This window comes from Colius striatus, chromosome 11 (genome assembly GCF_028858725.1).
Source record: "Colius striatus isolate bColStr4 chromosome 11, bColStr4.1.hap1, whole genome shotgun sequence".
Lineage (NCBI taxonomy): Eukaryota > Metazoa > Chordata > Aves > Coliiformes > Coliidae > Colius > Colius striatus.
In genome coordinates this window covers 26,469,024-26,493,425 of record NC_084769.1, presented here as the reverse complement: position 1 = coordinate 26,493,425, position 24,402 = coordinate 26,469,024, and the positions used below count along the sequence as shown (strand labels likewise).

The 24,402-nt window shown below is 39.4% G+C and overlaps 1 protein-coding gene across 5 annotated transcripts in view; it reads left to right on the top strand.

Moving 5' to 3' along the window:
* The window catches only part of CWC22 (CWC22 spliceosome associated protein homolog), a 49,073-nt gene extending 25,504 nt beyond the window's left edge, over positions 1-23,569 (top strand). For 2 of the 5 annotated variants that reach the window (XM_062004631.1, XM_062004630.1), the window contains exons 18-20: positions 315-416; positions 523-722; positions 5,841-8,229. In XM_062004631.1, the coding sequence (XP_061860615.1) occupies positions 315-416; positions 523-722; positions 5,841-7,531 (1,993 nt within the window). In that variant the 3' untranslated portion in view covers positions 7,532-8,229. Of the gene's footprint in view, positions 1-314; positions 417-522; positions 723-5,840; positions 8,230-13,114; positions 13,594-17,691; positions 17,711-23,491 lie in introns of those variants that run through there. The other 3 variants (XM_062004633.1, XM_062004635.1, XM_062004632.1) reach the window with 3 other exon arrangements.
* Positions 23,570-24,402: the final 833 nt, after the last annotated feature.

The window sequence follows — 24,402 nt, the reverse complement described above, 5'->3', positions numbered from 1 at the left end:
ATTATCCTTTGCTGTAATAGGCTACTGTGGTTTCACAGGTTTCTTGAGGGCTTCACAAAGTTATGCTTTTTATTGTCGTAATCTGGCAGCATGTATGTAATTCTTTTGTCTGAAGAAGTTTGTTTTTATAAAAGAGCAAGTTTTTAATGTAGTGTTTTGATACATCACAGATGTAAACACTGAAAGTATTGAAAAGTGCATGAATAGAAAACTGTTGCTGTCCTATGCAAATCTGTACAGTTTATTTTTCAGTTTATAAATGACGATTGTGCTAACCTGGCATGGTGTTTAATTTAGATGTTTGTTTCCATCAGGACATTGCAGCCTTTCTTTGAAGGACTTTTGCCTCGAGACAACCCAAGAAACACTCGCTTTGCTATCAATTTCTTCACTTCCATTGGCCTTGGAGGACTCACGTGAGGAACACTTTTTTTATTTGATCTTTACTTTCTCTCCCCTCCCCCTGCCCCATCTATCCTAAGAAAAAAAAAGTGCAAAACTTTTTTTTTTTTCCCCAATTAGAGATGAATTACGGGAGCATCTTAAAAATGCACCAAAGATGATAATGACACAGAAACAAGATGTTGAGTCATCAGATTCCTCTTCATCTTCAGAGACCGACTCTTCCTCAGATTCTGATTCTGACAGCAGCAGCAGTAGTAGCTCAGAGTCCTCCAGCAGCAGTGACTCCTCATCTAGCAGTGACAACAGCAGCGACTCAGGTATATAAACACTAGCTATATATAGTTATTTAGTTCTATACACCTATTTATTTCCGTTCCTATGCTCATTTTGAGGAAAAACTAGCTCTGGATAGTGTTAGCTTCTCTGCTTTAAAAAGTAATGATTTTTTTTAAAAAAACTTAGAAGTGTTGAATTACTAAATATGTCATGGAAATTTATTTTAGAAAAGCTGAGTTCTGTTTTTAGAGACTTAAATATCTGAGGAACAGTATTTTGTAGATTACCTATTTATACACACAATTTACAGTTGCACAGTACTGTCACTATCACAGTTTAATGGAGGATGAAGGGATTAGAGTCATTCCCTATTACTATCTCTGTGAGATGCTTAGTGATGAACTATAGAGACTAATGTCTACAATCCTTTTTTTTGTTTGACTTGATCGAGCGATCTTGATACTACTTGTGTCTTTTCCTGTAAATATGTGCTGTTTCATGGGTCAGAAATGGTACTGTTTAGTTCTTAGCAATGTCTTTTAAATCTTCTTACGAGTCTCCATTTCTAACTCCTCTTCCTCAGGAAGAGTTTGTGTGGTGATACAGTAAAGGTTCTTGTCTGCAGAGACACCTCCAAGGAAGAGTTTGCTTTTGCGAACAACTTAGTGTTTTGCAGTTTTATATGTTATAATTAGTGCTTACAGTCTTATACCATCCTTCTGATGTAGAACCTTCTATCTGAGATAGTGTCGTAACCATTGCTTAATCTGTAAAGTACATGCTCATGTGAGTTAGTGTGTGCAGTCTTCCCCCAGTGTATATAACATGAGCAGATGATAACACAGCATGACTTCCTATAGTACAGAAGCTTGCTGATTCAATGTTAATTTGATTTATTGCATGCCTTTAAATTGATTGTGTTGATTAATAAAGTAACAGTAGTGTTAACTCATGCTTTGGAAATGAACTTCTGTTCTCCATTGCAGTCTTACTGTACGAAGTCTGATTTGTGTGTCATCACTTTTGTGATGACAAAGCACTAGAGGAGGGCACACTTAAACAGAGTCAGAGACGGTGTTGGTTCAGCAGAGAGCCAGATGGCTCCTGCATCGACAGCTGCAGCTCTGCTGAGCTGCTTGATAGGAACCGGAGAGGTAAGTCTTTAGTGACAAACCAACCGAGTCTGCAGCTTGCTAGTATGAACACTTTATACATTTAGGACCTTGCTTTTTACTACTTGTCCTTTCTCCATTCAGGAATATATTCATTAAAATGTGTAGTCTGATATATTTGTGGCCTCGTTTCACTTTTTTTTCCTGCTTCTTGGTTGAGATCCATTACTGGCTATAACTCTCAAGTCTTCTGTGTTTGCGGCTTTTTAAATCTTTAAGTTGGTAGAGTTGAAAAGCATTTTTCAGAGGAATGTGCTACAGTATTTCAGTGTGTTAACAGCGCAGTATATAAGAGAAAGTAGAAAATCTGCTGATTAGAGATTGAGCATACAGCTAAATTGGAGATTACTGTCTTACTGACCACGTGTGGAACTCACGAGCCAGCTCAGCTCAATACTGCTCCAGAGACATCATTCCATCTAAACCAGGTCCAGCAGAGGATGAAATTTGTCCATTATCAAAGCAGCTTGTTCCTTTGTAATTAATTTCTCAGGTCTTTTTCTGCATTCTGGTGGATGTAAAATAATAGGGAAGACACTGTTGACAAAACTTAAGGTATTAAAATCTATCTGAATCTAAAGTCATCGTGTTTTATTGAGAATGCCAGGAAGCCTCAGGTCAGACAGCTGCTGTAGAATTCAGATACTTGATGTACTACTAAATCAGTTTGTTAGAAGCAGCTAATGTATGATACAATAGTTCATACAGTAAGGTTCATCTAAATGGCTGTTAATAATAAATACTGTTGAGTGAAATCTGGAATTTCCTTGTAAAGAGCAAATAGGAAGATTAAGACCTCTTCCACAGAGGTGTGCATTACTATACATTTAAAAATGAATAAGTTGGCTTTCATCTTAAATTGATGACAAAGCTTTCACTGTTTTTCCTGAAAATAAGCCAGAAGTCTATTGTTCTGTTGCTGTGGTACCACCAAGTGAAGCCATTTTATCCTCATAGGATAGTGTTGGAGATTTTTCCCCATCTGCTGTTTTCTATCTCTGTTGACAGATAAGCTTTTCTAGGAAGTAATTAAAAAATTAATTATTTTCAAGAGACTAGAGGGTCTGGGAAAGGTTATCTTTCTAAAAAATATATATTTGCGAGAGTGCTTTGATGTGTGACTTTACAGTACACGTCTGGTCCTTTTGTATCAACTCAACAAGAGGATGATAATGAGTAGAAGTTCTCAAAAGCCAGACATCCCTTGCAAATAGCTAAGGGGTAAAAGCCCTGCTGATGAATACTTGTGAGTGGCAGACACATCTGTACAAATTTGAGTTCTTGCCTCTTAAGCAGTTAACTAGAGGGGGACATGGGGAAAGAGCAAGCTTACAGAATCACAGAATCTTAAGGGTTGGAAGGGACCTTGAAAGACCATCTAGTCCAACACCACTGCCAGAGCAGGACCTCCTAGGGTAGGTCACCCAGGAACTACACAGAGGAACACTAAGTCCAGGTGGGTCTTGCATGTCTCCAGAGAAGGAGACTCCACAACCCCAAAAGACCGATTTCTCCACTCTACTTTCCAGCACCACTTGCTCTGAAAATGTTCGGAAAGGGAAGGCAAGCCATTGAGTGAAATATTTGAAACATGAACATTTAAAGATAGAAGTCAAACACAGACATTTGTTCTTACTTCTCCGGGAGAGCTACACAAACACATCCAGTGTGTCAATACTTTCCCACTCACCTTCTTGGTCTGTAATTAAGAGCCTGTAATGACTTTCTTCCAATAATCTGCCATTTCACTATGAGTCTGTAATTTTTATTACCTAAAATTTCACAACTGTTTTGTCTTCAGCTTTTATTTGCATCCAGTTCCCATCACATCTAGCATTATAAAGAAAAACACACAATTTCTTGTATTCGTCACCTTTGACCCCACAGACCTTTTTCCTACTTCAGGCAGACACTGCTCTGCAGCAAAGGCAAGCATCAGTCTTATGCTAAATACTGCTTGATTTCTGTTGCTCATCAGCAGAAATCCAGTACTGAAATTTAACTGAAGTTTTTTCTTCAGCAGATGAAGAAACTTAAAAGATTAAGTACTTATTTCTGTACCACTGGAGCTGGCAAAACTGTCAAATCCAGAGTCTTGAGGGTTTCCGTATTAGAGACAAAAGCATATTTCAACCAGAATACACACAATGCTTCACATTGCTGATAGGTTTTACACTTAAATTCCAAGGATAATAAAACAAGAAAGTAGAAAAGGGGAAAGTCTACAAACCAATGGAGAATTTCAGAGAAAAGGAGGGGATAGGAAGACAATGTGGAGAGAAGGAAGCCAAACTTGAGTCTTGTCAGAAGAAGCTCTGCTCTAACATACTGTGGCAAAAACTGAAATTTTATTACCAAATACAATTGAACGGATCAGCCTTAAGTGACAACTTTCCTTTTGGTAGATTAATTTGGCAAAATTTAGCATCTAGTGATTTTGAAGGAATTCAGTGCTCCCTCTAAACATGTCACTGAACGTTTCCTCACAAATAAGGACAACACGCAGATCAAAGATCTGAACAGGCCAGATGTACTTGAACAGATTAAACAGCACTTAAAATCAACAGTAACGTGTACCAATACCTCCTCCATCAGTCTTGTATTTGAGACATCACCTCCACTGCCATGCATATAATCTGAACTCCAGAAGACATTACAGATATGCAAAAGCAACCAAAGCTCTCACAAGTAGTATATAGTAATTAAAACAATTATTAAAACCTGGTTCTGCCTTTTGGAACAGATCTATCTAAATACTGGTCTGCAAAATTTGCAAAGTCTGCAAGGAGGCCTTATTCCTCAGTGACATATTTACATGCACGTCCAAAATTAGGGGGCAGAATGTAATTTCAAAACCTACATTAAAAATCCTTTTATTTTAGAACATTTCTTTGCTAATATTGATGCAGCAAAGAAGTGCATTTTGGAGACATAATTTCTTAAAGGCACTGAAGACTGCTTTTGCCTCTCCCAGGAGCAAGCACTGTTCCCAGTATAGCAAGTGAAAACAAGTACACAGTTTTGTCTTCAATCCTCTGGGCAATCTCTTTCCTCTACCACATACATAAACATAGGATCAGTGGGACATGAATTTACCTACTTGACAGCATGCTCATTTTTGGAAGTTTTACTTCATATAATCCTATTTCACATGCAGATATCTCTGGTTTTCCCATGGGACTCAGTAGAACCGCGTGTTTCTCCTCACACCAAGATGGTCCCTCTTTGGAAATCACTTTTGAAACAAGATTGTTCTGCGTACTGTCGGTACACAGAATTTAAAATCTTTTCAAATATGAAGCATGTCTAATATCAACAAAAAGTATCTTGGATTGACAGGCTTGCAGGTCTTTTGTCAGATTCCCTGTTAGTTAATGACTCTAACACTCCTATGACTGTAGCAATTCGTAAATTCATAGTAGTGCTGTAGTAATGTTTTGCATTCAAGTGCAGATTTGGAGTTTTTTGTAAATTGAGGAAGAAGTTTCTTTTTGACTTGAGCTACATCATGCAGTACCTGTATAGGCATTGTAAACAGGGTGAAATGCAGAAGGGCATTCTCTGGGGTTTTTTTGTATGTTCTTAAGCTTTTGAGTGAGGTATTTTGACCATGCTTTTTGTTAATGTGTGGTTCTTGTGTTAGTGCGGTTACAGAGAAATGCTGAAGCTTAGAGGAAAGATGGAGAGTAGTCTTGGGTTTCATAGTTCACACTGTTATGAAGAATTTATTTTTATGTTAATTGTAATACAGACAGATATATAAAAATCAGAACCTGCTCAATTAAAGAACTGGTTAATCATCCCCTATTGCACGAGATACTCGGTTGGGGTGGGAAACAATGAAATCAAACTTTGTTGTTTTGAAGCCTTTGTCCAGACACATGCATACAAAAGTTTTCTGACAAAAAAGAACTCTCTAGAATTTTCTAAGTAGTTTAACAAGTGTAATAAATGCAAGCTTATTCCCATATTTTCTTATCATTTCAGATGTTTCTAAGGCCAAAAGAAAGAGAATGCAAAAGAAAAATAGAGGATCTGATGAAGTTTCCAGGAAAAAACAAGAAAGGAAAAGGAAATCACTTGAAAAGAAAATGGGAAGGAGGCAGCAAGAAGAAAGATGGGATACTGAGAGCAAATCAGAAAGAAATCACCGAAATGTGAGAGAATCGCACAGGAGAGGTGACGTATCCAAATATCATCACAGAGATGAATCCAATGGCAGAGATGGTTACCATAGTGGAAAGGACAGGAACCATGAAAGAAGCAAGGATATAGAAAACAAACACAGTACTTCAAAATCAAAGAAAGCAGAGAAAAGAGCTGTTTTGTCTGATGATGAAAATTACAGGCACTGGAGCAAAGATAATGGGCATCGCAGTAGAGAAAAAGAAAGATCCAAATCCAGAGAGAGAGCCCACAATAATTCCGCTCCAAGAGAGGAGGAACAGGAAGACCAACACAGAAATGGTTCAGAGAAACACCGAGAGAAGTACAACCACTATTCTGACCAGTACAGAGAATCCAGGAGGAACGAGGACAGGCGAAGGGAGAGTTCCCCATACAGAGAGTCCAGGAAGAATGAGGACAGGCAGAGGGAGAGTTCCCCATACAGAGAGTCCAGGAAGAATGAGGACAGGCAGAGGGAGAGTTCCCCATACAGGGAGTCCAGGAAGAATGAGGACAGGCAAAGGGAGAGTCCCCCATACAGAGAGTCCAGGAAGAATGAGGACAGGCAAAGGGAGAGTTCCCCATACAGAGAGTCCAGGAGGAACGAGGACAGGCAAAGGGAGAGTTCACCATATAGAGAGTCCAGGAAGAATGAGGACAGGCAAAAGGAGAGTTCCCCATACAGAGAATCCAGGAAAAAAGAGGACAGGCAAAGGGAGAGTTCACCATTTAGAGAGTCCAGGAAGAATGAGGACAGGCAAAAGGAGAGTTCCCCATACAGAGAATCCAGAAAGAAAGAGGACAGGCAAAGGGAGAGTTCCCCATACAGAGAGTCCAGGAAGAATGAGGACAGGCAAAAGGAGAGTTCCCCATACAGAGAATCCAGAAAGAAAGAGGACAGGCAAAGGGAGAGTTCCCCATACAGAGAGTCCAGGAAGAAAGAAGACAGGCAAAAGGAGAGTTCCCCATACAGAGAGTCCAGGAAGAAAGAGGAGAGGCAAAGGGAGAGTTCCCCATACAGAGAATCCAGAAAGAAAGAGGACAGGCAAAAGGAGAGTTCACCATATAGAGAGTCCAGGAAGAATGAGGACAGGCAAAAGGAGAGTTCCCCATACAGAGAATCCAGGAAGAAAGAGGACAGGCAAAGGGAGAGTTCCCCATACAGAGAATCCAGAAAGAAAGAGGACAGGCAAAGGGAGAGTTCACCATATAGAGAGTCCAGGAAGAATGAGGACAGGCAAAGGGAGAGTTCCCCATACAGAGAATCCAGAAAGAAAGAGGACAGGCAAAGGGAGAGTTCACCATATAGAGAGTCCAGGAAGAATGAGGACAGGCAAAAGGAGAGTTCCCCATACAGAGAATCCAGGAAGAGAGAGGACAGGCAAAGGGAGAGTTCCCCATACAGAGAGTCCAGGAAGAAAGAGGAGAGGCAAAGGGAGAGTTCCCCATACAGAGAGTCCAGGAGGAAAGAGGACAGGCAAAGGGAGAGTTCCCCATACAGACGAAAATAATAGCTAACCAGTTCTGGGAATAACATGCATTTCTGAGCTGTTAAGACTGTATTTCAAGATCTGTTCCTGAACTTTCTTAAAAAAATGTACACATTCATACTTTGCATTTGGGAATTTTATCAGACTTTTTCAAATTTTGGGCACCACTTTTTTATAACTATTGCATTGAGGCTTTTTGTGAAATTCTTCTGTTGGAAAGACGAAGCTGTTTATTTTGTGAATAAAACCGTTAAGATCTCAGTTAAATGGCTGTTTTTGTCACTTGGTTTCAAGTATTAGTAATTGTAACTTTGTAGTCTAAAAACCCACTGTTTTTTAACTTTGCTTGTTAATTAAACATCAGATACTGAGACTAGGGTGATAATGATAATAATTTCAGATTTCAGTGTGAGTGTTATGTGAGAAGACTTTATAAATCTTCAAGTCTTCTTTATATGTGTTCAAGTATCAGCGTCGGTGCCTCAGGCATTCTGTAGCTGTGTATTCTTTCAGCTGTGCCAACATGAAAGCAAGCGTGACCAAATTGTTCAGGAAATCCTTTGGTTGATTTTCTTTTTTTCTTCAAGAGTTAAAAATTGGAAAAGCAATATTGCTGTTCTAAATGTCAGATTTGAAAGTGTGTGAACTTGTTCTGTTACTTTTCTCAATGTTTTTTAATATTGTAACATCCTGAGCTAGTTACACTTGTGATCTCAGACAGAGGTGGGGGCCAGGGAGGTGGGGGGAGTTGTCTGGGGTTTTTTCCACTACACTATGTATCCAATTTTTGAAGTCATAGACTTCAACTCTGGTCCCCCAAAAGACCTATTTAAGGAACATCTTTCCCAGTATATAGAAAAAAATAAGAAAACAAAAGAAGTGTTTCAAATCTTTTTAGGTAACTTAAACTTTGAAGTGCTCAAGTTTATTGAAAGCAAAGTTCACAAAAAAGTCCCTGTAGCAGTTTATATTATAAATTGTTCCACCTGGAGTTATTTGAAGCAACTAGCTCAACATTGTTTGCATGAGTAATGGTCAGAATCATCTGGTAAGACTCTAATCCTCATTAATAACTTTGGTATGCAGTAGGAAGGAGTGGGGACGTGGTCAGTAGGAAAGACAGAGGTGATAGTTGTATATTATAAGGGAATTGTTGATGCAGTGAGACTAAATGTTTTACTTTGTGCAGTGAACACAGTTGCTGGGCATATGAGGACTTACAGTTCATGTGTAAATCATATCTTGTATAAAGCATAGAAAATATATTTGAGCTGTTTTATAACAGGAAATAGAACAATTCCTAAGGAAATAGCAGTTTTGCCTAAGTCTTGTCACAACATTTTTCTAAGAAAAATAGCACACTTTAATTTTTTTTTTTCTGTATTTAACAGAATTTATTTCTGCAACCTTCTATGTAAAAAACAATTTTCAGTCTTAACACATTGACATGGAAGATATATATTGCAGAGAAAAGAAGAGATTTCTATCTTGTTATACCAGACAGCTAAAAGTGCTTTAGTGGCATCATGGGGTTATATGTCGTTTAAACTGGGGTGGGTGGGTTTTTGTCCAATGCACTTCTCATTTTCAAAATGATTTGTGCATTTTGTCAGTGTGTGCCAACTCCAGGAAAACTTAGTTTGAAATAATGCTTTCTAAACCAAATTCTGATAATTGTCATGCTGCTTTGATGGCTCTCTAGAAACGTTACTGCAAATGATCTGTACTTCATCATGATTTAACTGTACAAACTTACTGAATTTTATCTACTGTAATAATTCCCTTACTATGTTAGGGGTTTGATAGCATAAGTTTTATTAACCTCTAACTCTTGAGATACTCTGTTCAAGTTTAAAAGCATGTTACTTACAGTTTTAGTAATGGAAACAATAAATGTGAAAACATAAAACATTTATTATAAAATAAAGCATTTTATCTCAGACATGCTGATCAGGAAATGCCAACTTAAACATCTCCAGTTCTTTGTGTTATTTCATACTAGCTAGTAAAAATACTGTGCTCTTTGGTGAAACAAAAGGGAGAGGGCAAGAATAGGACTTGAGCTGGGGTCTTCCTTGCATTTACAATTTCTTAATTTCCAAAAATATTAATATATATTTAATAGTGAGCTATTAAAAATAGCTGTTATTTTTACCATGACTGCTGTGAACAGGTTCATGTCTAGAAGCAGGAAGCCTCTGAGCAGTGCCGGTGAGCAGGCACATCCTGGGGAGAGCTGCTGCACTGTGCAGTCAAAAGCATCCCCGCCCCAGGCACTGGTCAGTTATACCGAGTACATTCCCAATTCCTATCAGACTCTTGCTTAAGGACTTCCTTAGGCATGGTGTACATATCTGAATGCCCTTGCCTGTTAAGTGACTTATCCTTTAACTCATTTTGAGGCGATTTGGTAGCATCCTATGCCAGGAGTTCGCTGTACAGTGTGTGTGAAAGTGTGTTTCTTTTATAGCTTCTACCTGATCACGTTCATTTGCTACTTTCCCATGGGTTTTCTAAATAATGGAGTGTAGTTGTTTCTTTCTTGGCATCTTGTGTGATTTTGGTAGACCTAAACCTGTATATTATGTGCTATTTCTTTTACAAAAGTTAAAATTCCCGTCATCTTTCCTTGTGGATGCTGCTCTGTAGCCCAGATCCTGCACCTAATTTTTTTGTTTATTTACTGTTGTCTTTGTAAGGGAAGAGAAGTCAAAATATTTTGTAGTATTCAAAATGTAAGGGTATTCCAGGAGGTGTACAGTGGCATAAATGTTTTAGGGACTGGTTTTTTTCAGTCTGTTTTCTCAATGGCTGTAGAGCTGAGTGGCCAACAGGTATACTGGGCTTACTTTTCGTGGCAGCATCAGCTAATTGTAGACAGTAATGAAGTGACTTACGAATCTAGTCTGTAATTAATACTGGAGCTCTAGGTTGTGTTTTGAACAGCCATTTTGGATGAAAGACTTGAAGTGGAGATTCTGTGATATCCTTCATTGTTTTGCTCAGTTGTTAATTCTTGTTACTTAAAGGTGTGATTGGAACAGCCTTAGCTCTCTGCACCTGGGTCTGGTTTATGTCTTTGTGTGACAGACCTCTGCTATCAGAGGACACCAAGGGTAGGCATCTCTGGGCCATGTTGAGGTGAGAACTTGGCTGGCTCCCAGATAAAGTAAATAGTAGGCTGCTTTGGTCTTGCTAAAGTGTAAATTTTAATCACAAGTACTCTTGATTCAAAAGAATGAAAATATTACATCAAGGCAGCATGCCACTTGTTGGCCCTCTAATTACTAACCTCAACCGCTGGACTTCGATGTGTGTTACGAGTTTAGGGTGTTGGTAGCGATTCTGTGTTGGTTATCTGGGCCTTGGTCTTTGCAGCATGTTTGAATGAAGAACTGTTATCAGCTTGGGTTTGCTCACATGACCCCTCAAACTGGTTGGGTGGGAGTTAGTTTCTTGGGGTTGTGTCTCCTAACTGCTTCTGCCTGTCCAGGGGTACAGCTGCTAATGGGAAACTTCCACACTCAGCTAGGGCTGAACTGCCACAGACCGAAAAGATGTTTGGGAAGGACCTTTAGATGACCTATTCTGATCTTGTATGCTTAACATGTACCTTTCAAAAGTAGTTGGAATATCCAAGTTCATAGATAATAGTAAGAGACTGCATGCCTTTTGCTGAGGCTCCCTGGCTGAGTATCTAAACTTCCTCACGGTGACGACATTGGGTGTTACAGCAATGAGCTGCTGACTCAACCAGTGAGTTCACCAGCCATGTAGGAATAAACCTCAACTGAAGTGTTTATGGTATTTTTAAGAATTATCACTCTCTGTAGCTATGATTTTATTTGGAGCAGGGTCTGTGAAGCTTGATTATTCGTATGTATATACACGCTCAAGTCTGAAGAATGGGGGTTTTTATGGGGGGAAAACCCAGTTACCACTGTTAAGGCAGTCTTATTATATAAATCATCAAAATATGACCACAGTATGAAAGCAGTTAAATTTGGGGACAAAACTATCTGCTCCCTTTATTAGAAATACTTCTAAATTGTCATTAACAGATCATGTGTTCTAAAGCAATTTTAGTTGACGTTTAAGCAATATTGCAGTCTTCAAATTGTAGGTAGTTCATCTCCACTGTTCTTCATGGGAACAGCAACCTGAATACAAAAACGTTTGTGTGCATTATTCATGTTAAATAAACTTTGCAAACAGATCATGTACATACTGAAAATCAAATTAAATTTTGAGAATGACTAGTAGTACTAGTTATATTTAGATGGTATATTATTGAAACCTGGGAGCATGGCTTTCTGTAATTTACTTAAGGCTCCAATAACATAACTCTTCCGAACTTTTAAATGCTGGATGTACTCTTAAGATAGCTTAGCACATGTCAGCCACCAAAAAAATAGATGAGCTGGGGTGGGCACTTAAAGTTCCAGATGCAGTTTAAATGCCTCACTTAAATTCTAATTGAATTTGTACAGTTTTATGAATATAAAAAAGACACAAGCTGATCATCATTCACCACTCTTTTATCTTTCACTGTTGAGGAAAGCATAAGGCTAATTTTCTTGGAGAATGTAAAAAAGCAAATCTATTATGTTAGCAGAGAGATTGACTCTTAACTCCAGTAACATTCAGAGAGCAGGAAAACTTGTCCTTTAATTTCTTTTCAATAGATAAGTCAGGTGAGTTTTTTAGATGTTTTACTTGTAAAAATATTTAAGAAGTGAAGTAAAAATACAGAATAAAAGGGTATTTTAATTAAAACAGTATATAAAACATGTATTAATAGGTTAAAAGTGGCATGAGCAAAATATTACTTTATACACTGGAAAAACTTGAGGTCACTTCAGAGATGTCCTGCTTTTTATATGTTTCCACAAGCAAGTCTATAATTTGGCTGAGACAAGCTAGGAATTTTCTTTTCTTGTCTACTTATGACTATCATCAAGCATTTTTCTTCAAATAAAAGAGAAAAAAAGGGAGAGGGTGCAACTTAAAACTGTAAATGTTGGGAAAATGGTTTGCTAACACATAAAATAGACAAGTCCATTAAGAAAATTGCTACATTTTGACTGTTTAAGCCAAGTCTATTCTGAGTTACCTTTTTCCATTCTTTTGTAAAATAAAGCAGAGACCAACATTTTTTCAGAGGGAGAAAATAAGCTGCAACCTTTCTTAAAAGAAGGGGGAGGGAGTGGGGCAGGAAGAGCAAGGGCATGGTAAAAGATGCAAAACTCCAAAGTGCTCATGGCAGTCAAGGAGGTGAGGCCAAAGCTGTTCTTGCAGCGGGGAGTCATTGGCACAGGTGCCTAGGGGCACAACTAATTGGTTTGAGCTTGTTCACTGGTGTTGCTCCTTAATTACTTCACTGGAATATGTGCTCTCCCTTTAAAATGGCTGATCCCTTGGCATTTTTCAGTTGCTTACCTATTGCTTTTACAGGTGCTTTATACCTCCCTCACAGCTGTGAAATTGGTTGTGAAATGTCAGATTCTGGGCTTTTTGTATAACAAAAACCTGTGTAAAAAAATCCTTTGTTTACTCCCTTACCCCAAATTTGATTTAATTGAAAAAGATTTCTTCTATTTTCAGGTCCCCATGGATAAATTTTCTCCATCCCATAAGGACTGGAATTTTTCAGTATCCTTTTTTTGCCCTGTACTAGTACTTGAGCTAATTGGAGAGACACTCATTGATTTAAAAAGGAGAGTAAGATCTTTCATCTGGTCAGTTACAGATGCTGCTCCTGTATTGCCAATATTTGTGTTGCTCATTCTTTCTTACTCTAATTAGGCTTTTCCTCATTTTCCTCTGCTCTAGTTACAGTTTTTCCATTTTTTTCTGAACTTTGTTCTTTATCACATGCAGTGTTAGCCACTTAGAAAAGTATCATGCCGAAAATGCATGTAAAATATTTACTGTGTATCACTTGCATAATGACTCAAAAAATTGATCTTTAAAGGATAACTTGGCTGAAGGAACAATATGTGTACACACCTACAATAAACAAGCATGCAGCACACTTCTTGCCTTCTCCTTACCTCAGAATAGTTAGAGGACAACTGCAAGTTTGTTGATCGGTCCTACATTTGTAAACATTTCTTTCTCATTGCCTTTATTTTGCATCACCTTTTCTAGGAAGAAGCATTGGTTTCTGAATTTAGATAGAGGTGGTTGAAGGGTCTGGTGTAGGCCAGCATGCCCTCATGAGGAGCTGCAATGGTAGTAGTAAGCAGAAAAAGGGAAGTCAACACGGCATAGAATTGGATCCCTGCATGCCTGTAGGGAGTGCTAAGAGTTGGCATCTTACTGGCAGACTATATAATCAACTGAAGTCCTTTTGTCTGTAAAGGCTCACTCAGAGGCTCATGGAGGGAGGCGGGCACTGCTCAGACAGTTGATCTGTCACCTATATCCAGGCAAGGCTATTAGGAGAGTGATCCATCTTATTGTCCCCTCCCTGTCATCACTAATGTTCAGAGCTGGATGTGTTAAGTTGATCTCTGTTTTGATGATCAGTGCTCTCGTAATGTTTCAAGCAAGGTAAAGAGTAGGTCTGGCCTGCTGTTCATGTGCACTGAGAGTTTGCACAATGGCTGGCTTGAACCCTGTGAGTCCAGCCTACTGTGGCTCCTTTGTGGGTCATAAGTGAAGGAAATATCTTCATCATACAATGAGCTGGAACAGCGTCTATTGGCTATAAAGAGAGTCCAGAGGGAATAGAATAGTTTCCTTATACCAAGATTAGCTTTTGCAAATACTTTCCTCCTTCATCCTCTTCCTAAAATTCTCAGTCTAGATGAATGTCTTGTATGAAATTATGAAGTATGCGAACTTTTTGTTTGGTAAACTAGAGACACGGTGAAAAGTGCCCAAATAGTCAACTGAAGGGAGAAAGATTCCACAGATTCATGAGTGGTCCTAATTAAGTGGCCGACAGCAGCCCTCTATTTTGCTGTTTCAGTCTTACTGAGAGTGCCATCCTCCTCTTACCATCACCCCATGGTTGAGAGTGTTAAACATGCTTATTCAAGGAAATGCACAACAGACCTCTCTCAAACTCTTCTCCCATTTCCCATGTGTTTCTCAAAAAAGAAGAGATGGTCACCTCTTTCTGTTCCCTTTTAAAAACAGCAGCTCAAGACCCAAATCTGGTGTGCATATATGCACCTTGAGAAGTGGACTTAAGTAATTGATAAGTTTCATGTGGCCTTCTCTGATTCTCCTCTGTCTGTTAACCTGACTTCTGTGTCAGGGGACGTTTATGGCAAGCAGAAAATTGCAGTAATTTCTGTGTTGAAACAGTTAATTGAAAAGTTGATATATTAGATCACATTCCATGAGGACGGAATACTTTTAAGTGTTGACTACCTGCAATGGGACACACAGTTTTTATGAATGTTCTTCCTTTGTTCAGGCCTTGAGGCTGGATGTCAGGTCTGTAAGCTCTCATTCTTTGATTAGATTCCCAGGGCCACCTTCTTGTGCTGTACACTTCCTTGTGAACCACTATAACACAAAAGTGCTTAAGAAAAGATTGAAGCCAAGTGACTTACTTGATCAGAGATTGAAATGAGAAACTGAAAAGAAGGATTTGGGAAAAAAAACTCCTTTTGCAGCTTTGTTCCTTCCTGCCCTCTCCTCTCTGCACAGAAAAAAAAAGCCCTTGTTACACCTCTTTGTAGAAGAGAGATGGTGCATCAGCCTGTTTGGATCACTCTACCTGTTTGAAATGGGAATTCTTTGAGATGTCATCCACAAATACCTCACAGCCTGTCATTTCTACTCGTGCTGAGTAAATGATTATGTCTGTGAGGAGAAACTGAGGATGGGCTCATTGCTACACTCATGGCAGGGAAGGATCCCCATGGACACAGAGGTGGTTTGTTTGTTTCATTTTGTGAAGTACTTCTTTCCTCCCATTTCATTTTTAGCTCTGCATTTACAGAAGCACGGACATTATTGGAGGAACATATTTCAGTTTTCAACATACTTATCCACATTTGCATGCAGACTTCAATTTTCATTCTTTTATTACATGAGAGTTTAAGAATAGTTATATCTGTAAATTTATACAGTTCGTTGGAATAAATTTCAGCTACTTAATACCCTGTGCAATGAGCTTTATCACTGTACTATTTGAATAGATCTCAAACATTTTTTCCCCTATGTGCTGTTAACGGTGCAAAATATTCATGGCCTCAATAAAAAATCTGGCTGGAAGAAAAAAAAAATGGCACATGGTACATTAACTGAGGTTCTGTGGTGATATATGGTGTAATATCACATAATGGTAGGGGTTAGAAGGGACCCCTAGAAAACATCTAGTCCAACCCCTCCGCTAAAGCAGATTTCCCTCAATCAAGTCACACAGGAATGCATCTAGGTGGGTTTGGAAACCTCCAGAGAAGGAGACTCCACACCTTCCCTAGGCAGCCTGTGCCAGGGCTACCTCACCCTCACAGTAAAGATGTTTTTCCTCATATTCAAGTGGAACTTTTTGTGTTCCAGCTTGTGCCCGTTACCCTTTGTCATGTCACTGGGCACTACAGAAAAAAAGATTTGACCTATCCTCTCAATACTTACCCTTTAGGTATTTTTAAGTGTCCATAAGGTCCCTTCTCAGTCTTCTTTTCTCCAGGCTAAAGAGGCCCAGTTCCTGCAGCCTTTCCTTTTAAGAGACATGCTCCAGTCCCCTGATCATCTTGGTGGCCCTGCACTGGGCTCTCTCCAGAAGTTCCCTGTCTCTCTTGAACTGGGAGCCCAGAAATAGACACAGGACTCCAGATGAAGCCTCATCAGGGCAGAGGAGAGGGGGAGCAGAACCTCCCTTGACCTGCTGCCCACACTCTTCTTGATGCACCCCAGGGTGCCATTGGCCTTCTTGGCCATGAGGCCACATTGCTGACTCACGTTCAGTTTGTTATCAACCAGGACTCCCAGGTCTCTCTCTGCAGAGCTGCTCTCCAGCAGTTCAATCCCCAGCCTGTACTGGTGCATGGGGTTGTTCCTCCCGAGGTGCAGGACTCTGCACTTGTCCTTGTTGAACCTCATGAGGTTCCTCTCTGCCCAATTCTCAAGCCGGTCGAGATCCCGCTGAATGGCAGCACAGCCTCTGGGGAATCAGCCAGTCCTCCCAGTTTGGTGTCATCAGCCAACTTGCTGAGGGTACACTCTGTCCTCTCATCCAGGTTGTTGATGAAGATGATGAGGAGGATGTTATGGGAGATGGTGTAAAAGGCCATGCAGGAGTAAAGGGAGATGATATCCAATGCTCTCCCCATCTCTCCTCATCACTCAACTTCAAAGTAGAAAAATGTGGGGGTTTTTTATAGTACCTAGTGACAGGCACTTCAATTGGTAGGATTACAGATACCAGCACTGTTAGTGAATATATTTTTAGTTTCATGTTCTGATGTTTTATGTACATGCAATTATACTTTCCAGGAGTAAGTGAAGGTGAAGTAGAAGAGTAGCCATGCCAGGACAAGGCCATGCTGATGGGCAGCACATCCTGTGCTCTGTGCCTGTGATGACTAATGTGGTGAGGAGCAATGACTGGGTTTAGTGCACAGGGTTTCTACCCAAGACTTGAGGTCCACCTCATCTCGAGTGCATATATAATCAAAAATGTCCTTTGTTTCACAGTATTTATAGGAAGGCCTTATTACCGTAATTGCCTTAGATGAGTTCCTATGTGACCTACTCTAGGAGGTCCTGCTCTGGCAGGGGAGTTGGACTAGATGATCTTTTGAGGTCCCTTCCAACCCTTAAGATTCTGTGATCCTGTGATACTGTATTTTATAAAGAAAATACAGCATGAAGAGCAATTCTTTGTGGATTTCTATATAAAAGTCCAGTCGATGGACAGTGAGTTTCAAGGTTAGTTGCATAGCAGTTGACATCAGTCTGTGAAATTCTCATTTTGAATGACAGGTTTAATTTGCACTTTTAATCCAAGAGTTTGCTTTAACTCCATCTTCTTTGTTCCTAATAACTCCAATTTCTTCTTTTTCTGTGAAGACCATTATAATTTATTTTTTATAAAAAGAAAATAGAGGGCAAGGACATCTCATCTCTAGAAGGTCCCTTTTATTTTCTTAATAAGCTTCCTGCTCCACCTGATTGTTCTGAATTACATATGAAATACTTAGTTCCTTATCAGTCAGTGCTTCAGAAGAAGATGCCACAAATCTTGCAGACCGTTATTATGGAATTGTCTACAACATTAAAAGAAAAAACCTGTAATCTGTTTTAAATGTTTTCATTTCATTGAATGTCTCTCCTGTTATGAGACAGGGGAAAAAGTGCTCATTTTCTCTTCCATATAATATTCATTATTACCAATCTCTAGGGCAAAGCGCTTTTCTATTCACCTTTTCTATAAACATTTCTTCAGAGTTTCACTTCAGAAGGAAAGCCTTCACAGCCTGTAATCATTTTTATCCCCTCTCCTTTCTCTCTGACTCTGTCCTCTGTGATTCTGTGCTGTACTCTGGAGCCATCAAGCGCAGCATCCCAGCTGATGGGACCATACTGCTAATAATCAAAATGACATTGTATTTTCCATATCATCTTTTTCCATTTTCTTATGCTTTGGAACAGTCTGTATGTTTGCTTCTTGACAGCCACTGAATGGTGACCAGGGAGACTGAGCTGTTCACAGTGATGTTCCTTCTGCCATAATTGGTACGCCAAACTTATATGAATAATGTCCGTTACCATGTTCTTGTCAACAATGACTTTCAGCTGTGTTGCATTTTCCACTGATTCAAGTTCTTTAGTTTCCTACCACTTCTGTTCTGAGCAAGTGGAATGGTAGCTAGCAGCACTATGCAGTGTTGGAATGTAATCTGGGGACTGTTTCATTGTTAACCTATTGCCATACAGAATATTGACCACATCTTTATGTGCTTTATATTCTAGCACCACATTTCAAATCTCTGATCTCTTTCAACTGGTTAGTTTCTCTAATAGCCTCTTGTGTAGGATTTGTTAAAGGTTTTTTAGGAGGTCCAGATGAATGTGATTATTCCAAGTGGGTTGCTCTTGTATCTACTGGTGATTCCTATAATTTTAATTACATTTAAGTTAATAGTTTTAATTTTTACTGAGTATTTATTATGTAACCAAAAATTAGGTCAATAATTCCCCTAAAGACCTTTGATAAATTTTATACAAGTGACAACTTGAATTAAAAGATTAAATGGCTGAAGAAAAGATTAAAATCTTTCCAAGGGGATAATTCAAGGACTTTTAAGTTCAAATACATTTTAAAAGGTATTTAAAGAGATATTTAAATGGGTAAGATAAAGAGACTGGGTGTGAAAAATCCTAGTGTGTTGTGACTCCAGGTGGTTGAGCAGCTTGCTTTGAAACTACTTCAGGAACAGCTAGGGTTTAATATGTTTCATGCCAAGGACCAAAAAAAACCCAGAGAAATAAAATATTTTACTTATTGAAAACCATTTAAATCCTTTGAACTGCTTAGTTCAATCACAGGTAGGCATTACAGAGCTGTTGTATCCCTGACTTGCTACAGCAGATGACAAAAGCAGGAGGAAGTGTGAGCACATCATTAGTCCCTCTGGATTTATTAATCTGCTGTCAGGCCATGTGTAACCCCCAACACAGAGCAGCAGCAGTCTGGCACAGAGAGAATGTCACAAAAGTCTTGAGTGCAAGGCTGAGGACAGCACTGCCACATCTCCTCTGCTTGTGCTCTCTCTGCCTTCCTTTCTTGTGTGCTTGACCAGGCCCTTCTCTGTTGCCTTCCAGCTGCCTGAACTGAGGGCACTACAAGGGGACTGGCTGGCAGCTGAGGGCAGCAGACAGCTGGGAGGGAGGGTGATGGCTTAGAAGCAGCCTGGTGCTGGAGCCTAGCACAGGGCCACAGCACTAGGGGTGGACCTACCTGATGCAGCCCTGAGGAGAGTGTGTGGGACCCCAGAAGTAACTGATCTCAGGAAACGAGAAACAATCCCCAGGGCTATAAACTCCTCCATTGTAGAATCACACAGAATCACAGAATCTTAAAGGTCGGACACCATTGCACACTGCTCTATTTAGGTTACAAGTGTGCTCTTAATGCACACAGTCTCTGCTGGTGAAGGTCAGAGCTGGACAGTCAGGGCTGGTTCCATCCTCCCAGTCTGCTCTGCAGATTCCTCACTCTCTTCTTAATACAGAATTGTGAGCAAGTTCTCTCATCCTGTTTTATATAATATTTCTAGGTCCTAATCTTAATGATTGGTCATAAACACAGTTGTAGTTTATGATATGAAACAGCAGAATACTTTAATTTTTGGATGTGATTGGTGTATTTAGTGTAGGAATCAGGAAACACATGTTCATAGTTCTCAAAGAGAGCTATCAGACACAGCCTGATTTCAAGAGAGGGGAGGAGATCCCCCATTTGATACCAATTTTACTTGTAGAAGTAGATAGGGCTGAGGTAAAAAATATTGAAATAATCTTTTTTTCACAGCAAAATCTGTAGGGGGGGACAGGGACTTTTTGTGAAAGGGCAGTATTATTCCATCAGAAGGGACTGCCTGGCTCAAGGTTCACACAGCAACTCCGCTTGCTTTAGTCAGCTGAGCACGAGGTACTGACTGACCTTTGGCCAGAAGGGCAGCTGCTGGGCTGCGCAACACGGGCTGCTGGCAGGCAGCAGCCAAGCTGCAGCTGCAACTACCTCTTCAGAAAGTTTTGGGGTTTTTTTCCCTGCCCACTGAAGAAAGAATAAGTGCAGGCTCTTAGGAGGAGCCTGTCATCCTGCTGCATTCACTGTTGTGAAGACTTCAAGCTCCAAAGGGAACTGGTGGAGGCTGCTCAGTTTTGTGGGATGGTGACTGGCAGTAGAGACAGTCAAGTCATGTATCCTTTCCTTTGTTGAGAGACAACTGCCTGTCTGGGCCATGCAGTTGCATATTTTCAAAAGACCTGATTTCCTGTGCCTACTGGGAAAAGAAATATGAAAAGTCATCCCTAATGACCTAAAAATTATCAGAGACAGGGACTTTGTGTAGGTGTAGATCTGAGCACAGCATCACTTTGTCTTCCTCTGTCTGATCCCAGAATTAATTCATTTGTTTCTATGGTTGTTTCTAATAGGTATTTCTTGTTATAACAAAATGAGATGACTCATTGTCTTGCTTAATTTTTTTTTTTCAATTTTCCCTGTTGTGCAAATGGAAATAAAGATCCGACTGTTTTAATGTATCTGGATTGCTTAGTGTAAGAAACGTTGTTTTTCATTTCTGTTGAACTCTGCTACAGCCACAAGTGCTGGTGTCCTGATGAACTTAGTCATTCATTTCACCTTTAGAATCAAGTGAGAGGGAAGAGAAAAAGAGTGAGTGTACATGAATCACCTGGTAATGTATCCTGTAGGTTAATAGCTCATTTACCTTAAGTCATTCAAATTCCATTCAATTCATTTCTCAGCATAATTACAGGATGGACCAGCTTCGATAAAACCTCCCCAATGTATAAACTATGTTTGTTGTTTTTAGATGAATATGTGTCCGTGCACAGAAGCATTCTATTATCCACGTGGAAAGCAGAATATTCATTAGAGTTCCCCTTGGAGTTTCCATCAAATGGACATGGTAGGAACTTGGAGAGAGTTTCATTCTCCTTTCTGGCTCAGGCAGTAAATCTGGTACCAAAACCTGTAACAGACCTTGAAAAGCCCCCAGAGATCTCTGTGCTTTATCGTTACCCCTGGGACTGCTGCTGTATTTCCTTACAGCCTGTCGCTGGCACTCACAACACCCAGGAGAGAGAGTTGTTCTACAGCTAGCAGAGGCTTCATGAAACAGAAACTCAGTGACATATTTTTTACTAGTTCTGAGGAAACACAGTGCCTGGCATGGCTATGAACCCGTGCCTCAGGCCTGTGTGCCCTGCAGAGATCCCTGAGCATGAGAGTGGCTCGGCCTTATATCTGACACAGTGGTGGGAAGGGTTTGACTGACAGCACAGACCCTCTGCTCCAACCATGTCATTGTTCTCTGAGGCTCAGTGTGGCAAGAAGTCCACCAGTACAAGGTTAAGTGAAGCTATTTTTTTTGCAGCTGTAGTCTAAGCAATTTGCTTCTGAGATCTGAATGCTTCCCATTCTGCTTTTCCTTTTGACAGTGCTGAAGCTATGCTTTTTTTGTACACACTATGCTTCCTCTTAGAGAGAAGGCAGATCTCAAAGTAGTGCAGATTTTACCTCGCACATGATGTTTGATTTGCTTCTCTGTGGTTACATCAGAAGTAACTTGGTTTGGTGGATACTATTTTGGTGACTGTTCTTTTTTGGAACTGTGTAATCACATGGAGGCAGCTTTTGATCTGTTTAGTACATAATTAAGCTGTATCTATTGCTGTCTCTGTTTTCTACAGAATGAGAGAGCAAACGAATGAATGAAAATGTACTGGGAATAAAGCAACTATTTTTTTCAACTGAGTTCTTAACCTTAGAAAATCTGATGTAGAATTGAAGTGTTGATATAAATGATATTTTACTAGAATTAATCTCCTCCTAAAATCGCAATGTACAGGATCCAGACAAAAAATCTAGGGAAGATGAATGATTTTTAAATTGTTGTGGGACTTTTGGCAAATACAGTAATTGTAGGGGTATAATTTTGTAAGGCTGTGGGGTTGTATGTTTAATAAGCAGCTATTTAATGATACATTGTGTTGGGTTTGTTTTCTTTTCAAATATACAATGTAATTACAAGGTTGCATGTTAAAATTAATCTTTAAACTGCAGCACCCATCTTAAGTTTCCCAAAGTTATTTTAGTGGGTTATCTGCCAACTAAAAGTTTGTAATCATGATTATTACTCTTTAACCAACAGCATAATACAGTCTCAACACTGCATGAAATCCCCGTGTATTTTAAAAATTATATATCCATGTAATATATCCATCCTGTCTGCTGGTTAGGCAGAAGTAACTCTTTAGAATTCAAATGCATATATATATATATATATGTAGACATAAGAAAACCTATGAAAGGAGAAAATCAGGATCATCTAAATCTTGTTCTTGGTCATCTTTTGTTTCTCTTTCTGTGCTGTTCTTACTACCCAAGTATGCTCTTTCAGGTGTCCAGTTACTGGGCCCTGTAGACTTATTCCTATGACTCACCCAGTGTGTCTCAGAGACATCCACCCTATTGATTCAATTTCTCACATTTCTGCTGAAGTTAAACAAGCACAGCTGCAGCTTGTCCTTTAAATATTCTTAGACCTGGTCTGCCTTCAGATTTTGTATGGATATAACTATTTAAGTTAGGTCTGGGTTTTGTCCTGTATTTTTCTAAAACTGTTATCTTTTGACCAAAAAAAAAAAAAAAAAAGGAGGTAGTGGGTGGGAAGAGGTTTTAGTATGGAAAACAAAAAGTTTCCATATGAGAGAGAAGTCTTGATGTGCAGTCTGCTTTCTGGTGAGGGATAAAAATCAACCAAGAAACCAGTAGTCAAATCCTTAGATGTTTTTGGAAATAACAATATGGTATACACTCTCCAGTAACATCAGTGATGCTAGTACATACTTCTAGTGTGGATCATTGTATCAGCAGAGCTGATGTGTGTACACATATCCTGTTATAGTAGTGTCCTTGCATAGCCTTCCTATATTGGAAGATGCTGCAAAGCCAGCATAAAGCACCTAACAGATGTGTCTACACCCACACAGACAATTTGATAGCATGATATACCTGTTCAGTTAAGTAGCTGAATAATATCACCTTTGTTGCCAAATTTGCACTAGTAGTCTTGTTTAAGATACAGATAAAGCTGCAATTGGAGACAAATCCTGTTCTTGTCACAAGAGTAATTCTCCCTGGGGATCAATTAGAAGGAGTATTATTTATTTTATAACTCTGGCTGATGCATTGAGATTTCCTTGCACTCAAGGAGCACAATGTATTTTTTTTTAATGCTTTCCTTCATTCTCATTATTCAGAGAAGGTCCCAAGGCTGTTGTAAAGAAAAGAGTCTGTCTTTCACAGTCATCCTTCTTATCTTACTCCACACTAAAATTTCCAAGGTAAGCTTTGGCTAAGCAAAGAATAAAAGATTACTCTTATCCTTGGTACTTCTTTCAATCCACTGCCCAAGACAGAAGATGACTAGTTTCTTGTGTGGTCTAGCATTTACATTGGATTTTGTATTTCATAGTTCTCCATCAGGGGAAAAGTGGCCAACTTTTGCTGTGCGGGGAGTATTGTTTTTAAAAACAGATGGGAACTTAGGAGGTGACTTTGATCTTTCACCTGTACTTTAGAAGAGAAATTGCATAGTTCTTATCTGGAAACACCTGGAGATTTTTAATGGACACTGATTTAGGAACACTGAGGGAAAGAAATATTCTAATTGTTTTTTTCAGCTGAAGAACAGTTTGTTTCTATGTTAAATGAAGTAGCGAAAACAAATAGTATGCCATCTGGCTAGCTTACCTATGCACTTCACCAGAAGCTTTTCAGATGTTCCTATTGCCAGTTTTCCAACTTCTTCAGTCTTACATTCTAATGTACATTCCTTACTCAATTTTCTTCCCTATCTAGAAATTATCCCTTGAACTGAAGTAGAATTTAGAAAATCTGACTCTGTTTCAAAGATTTTCCCTGCCTATTGTTGGAATTATTTATTGTCTACATTACAAAATCTCTAGTGTTTCCAGCATCTACAGTACATCAGTTATGCAGAGGAATAGACCTCCATGTTATCTGTGAAGCCGATATTCCCAGGGGACAGGATAACACTGAATAGTCATAATATGTACCAGTGAGCTCTCATTCTTAGAACAGATTGTGACTAAAAGGAAGCATTTAGCTGCTTTTCAAGTGCTTAGATGTCATATGTTTTTCTTCAGAT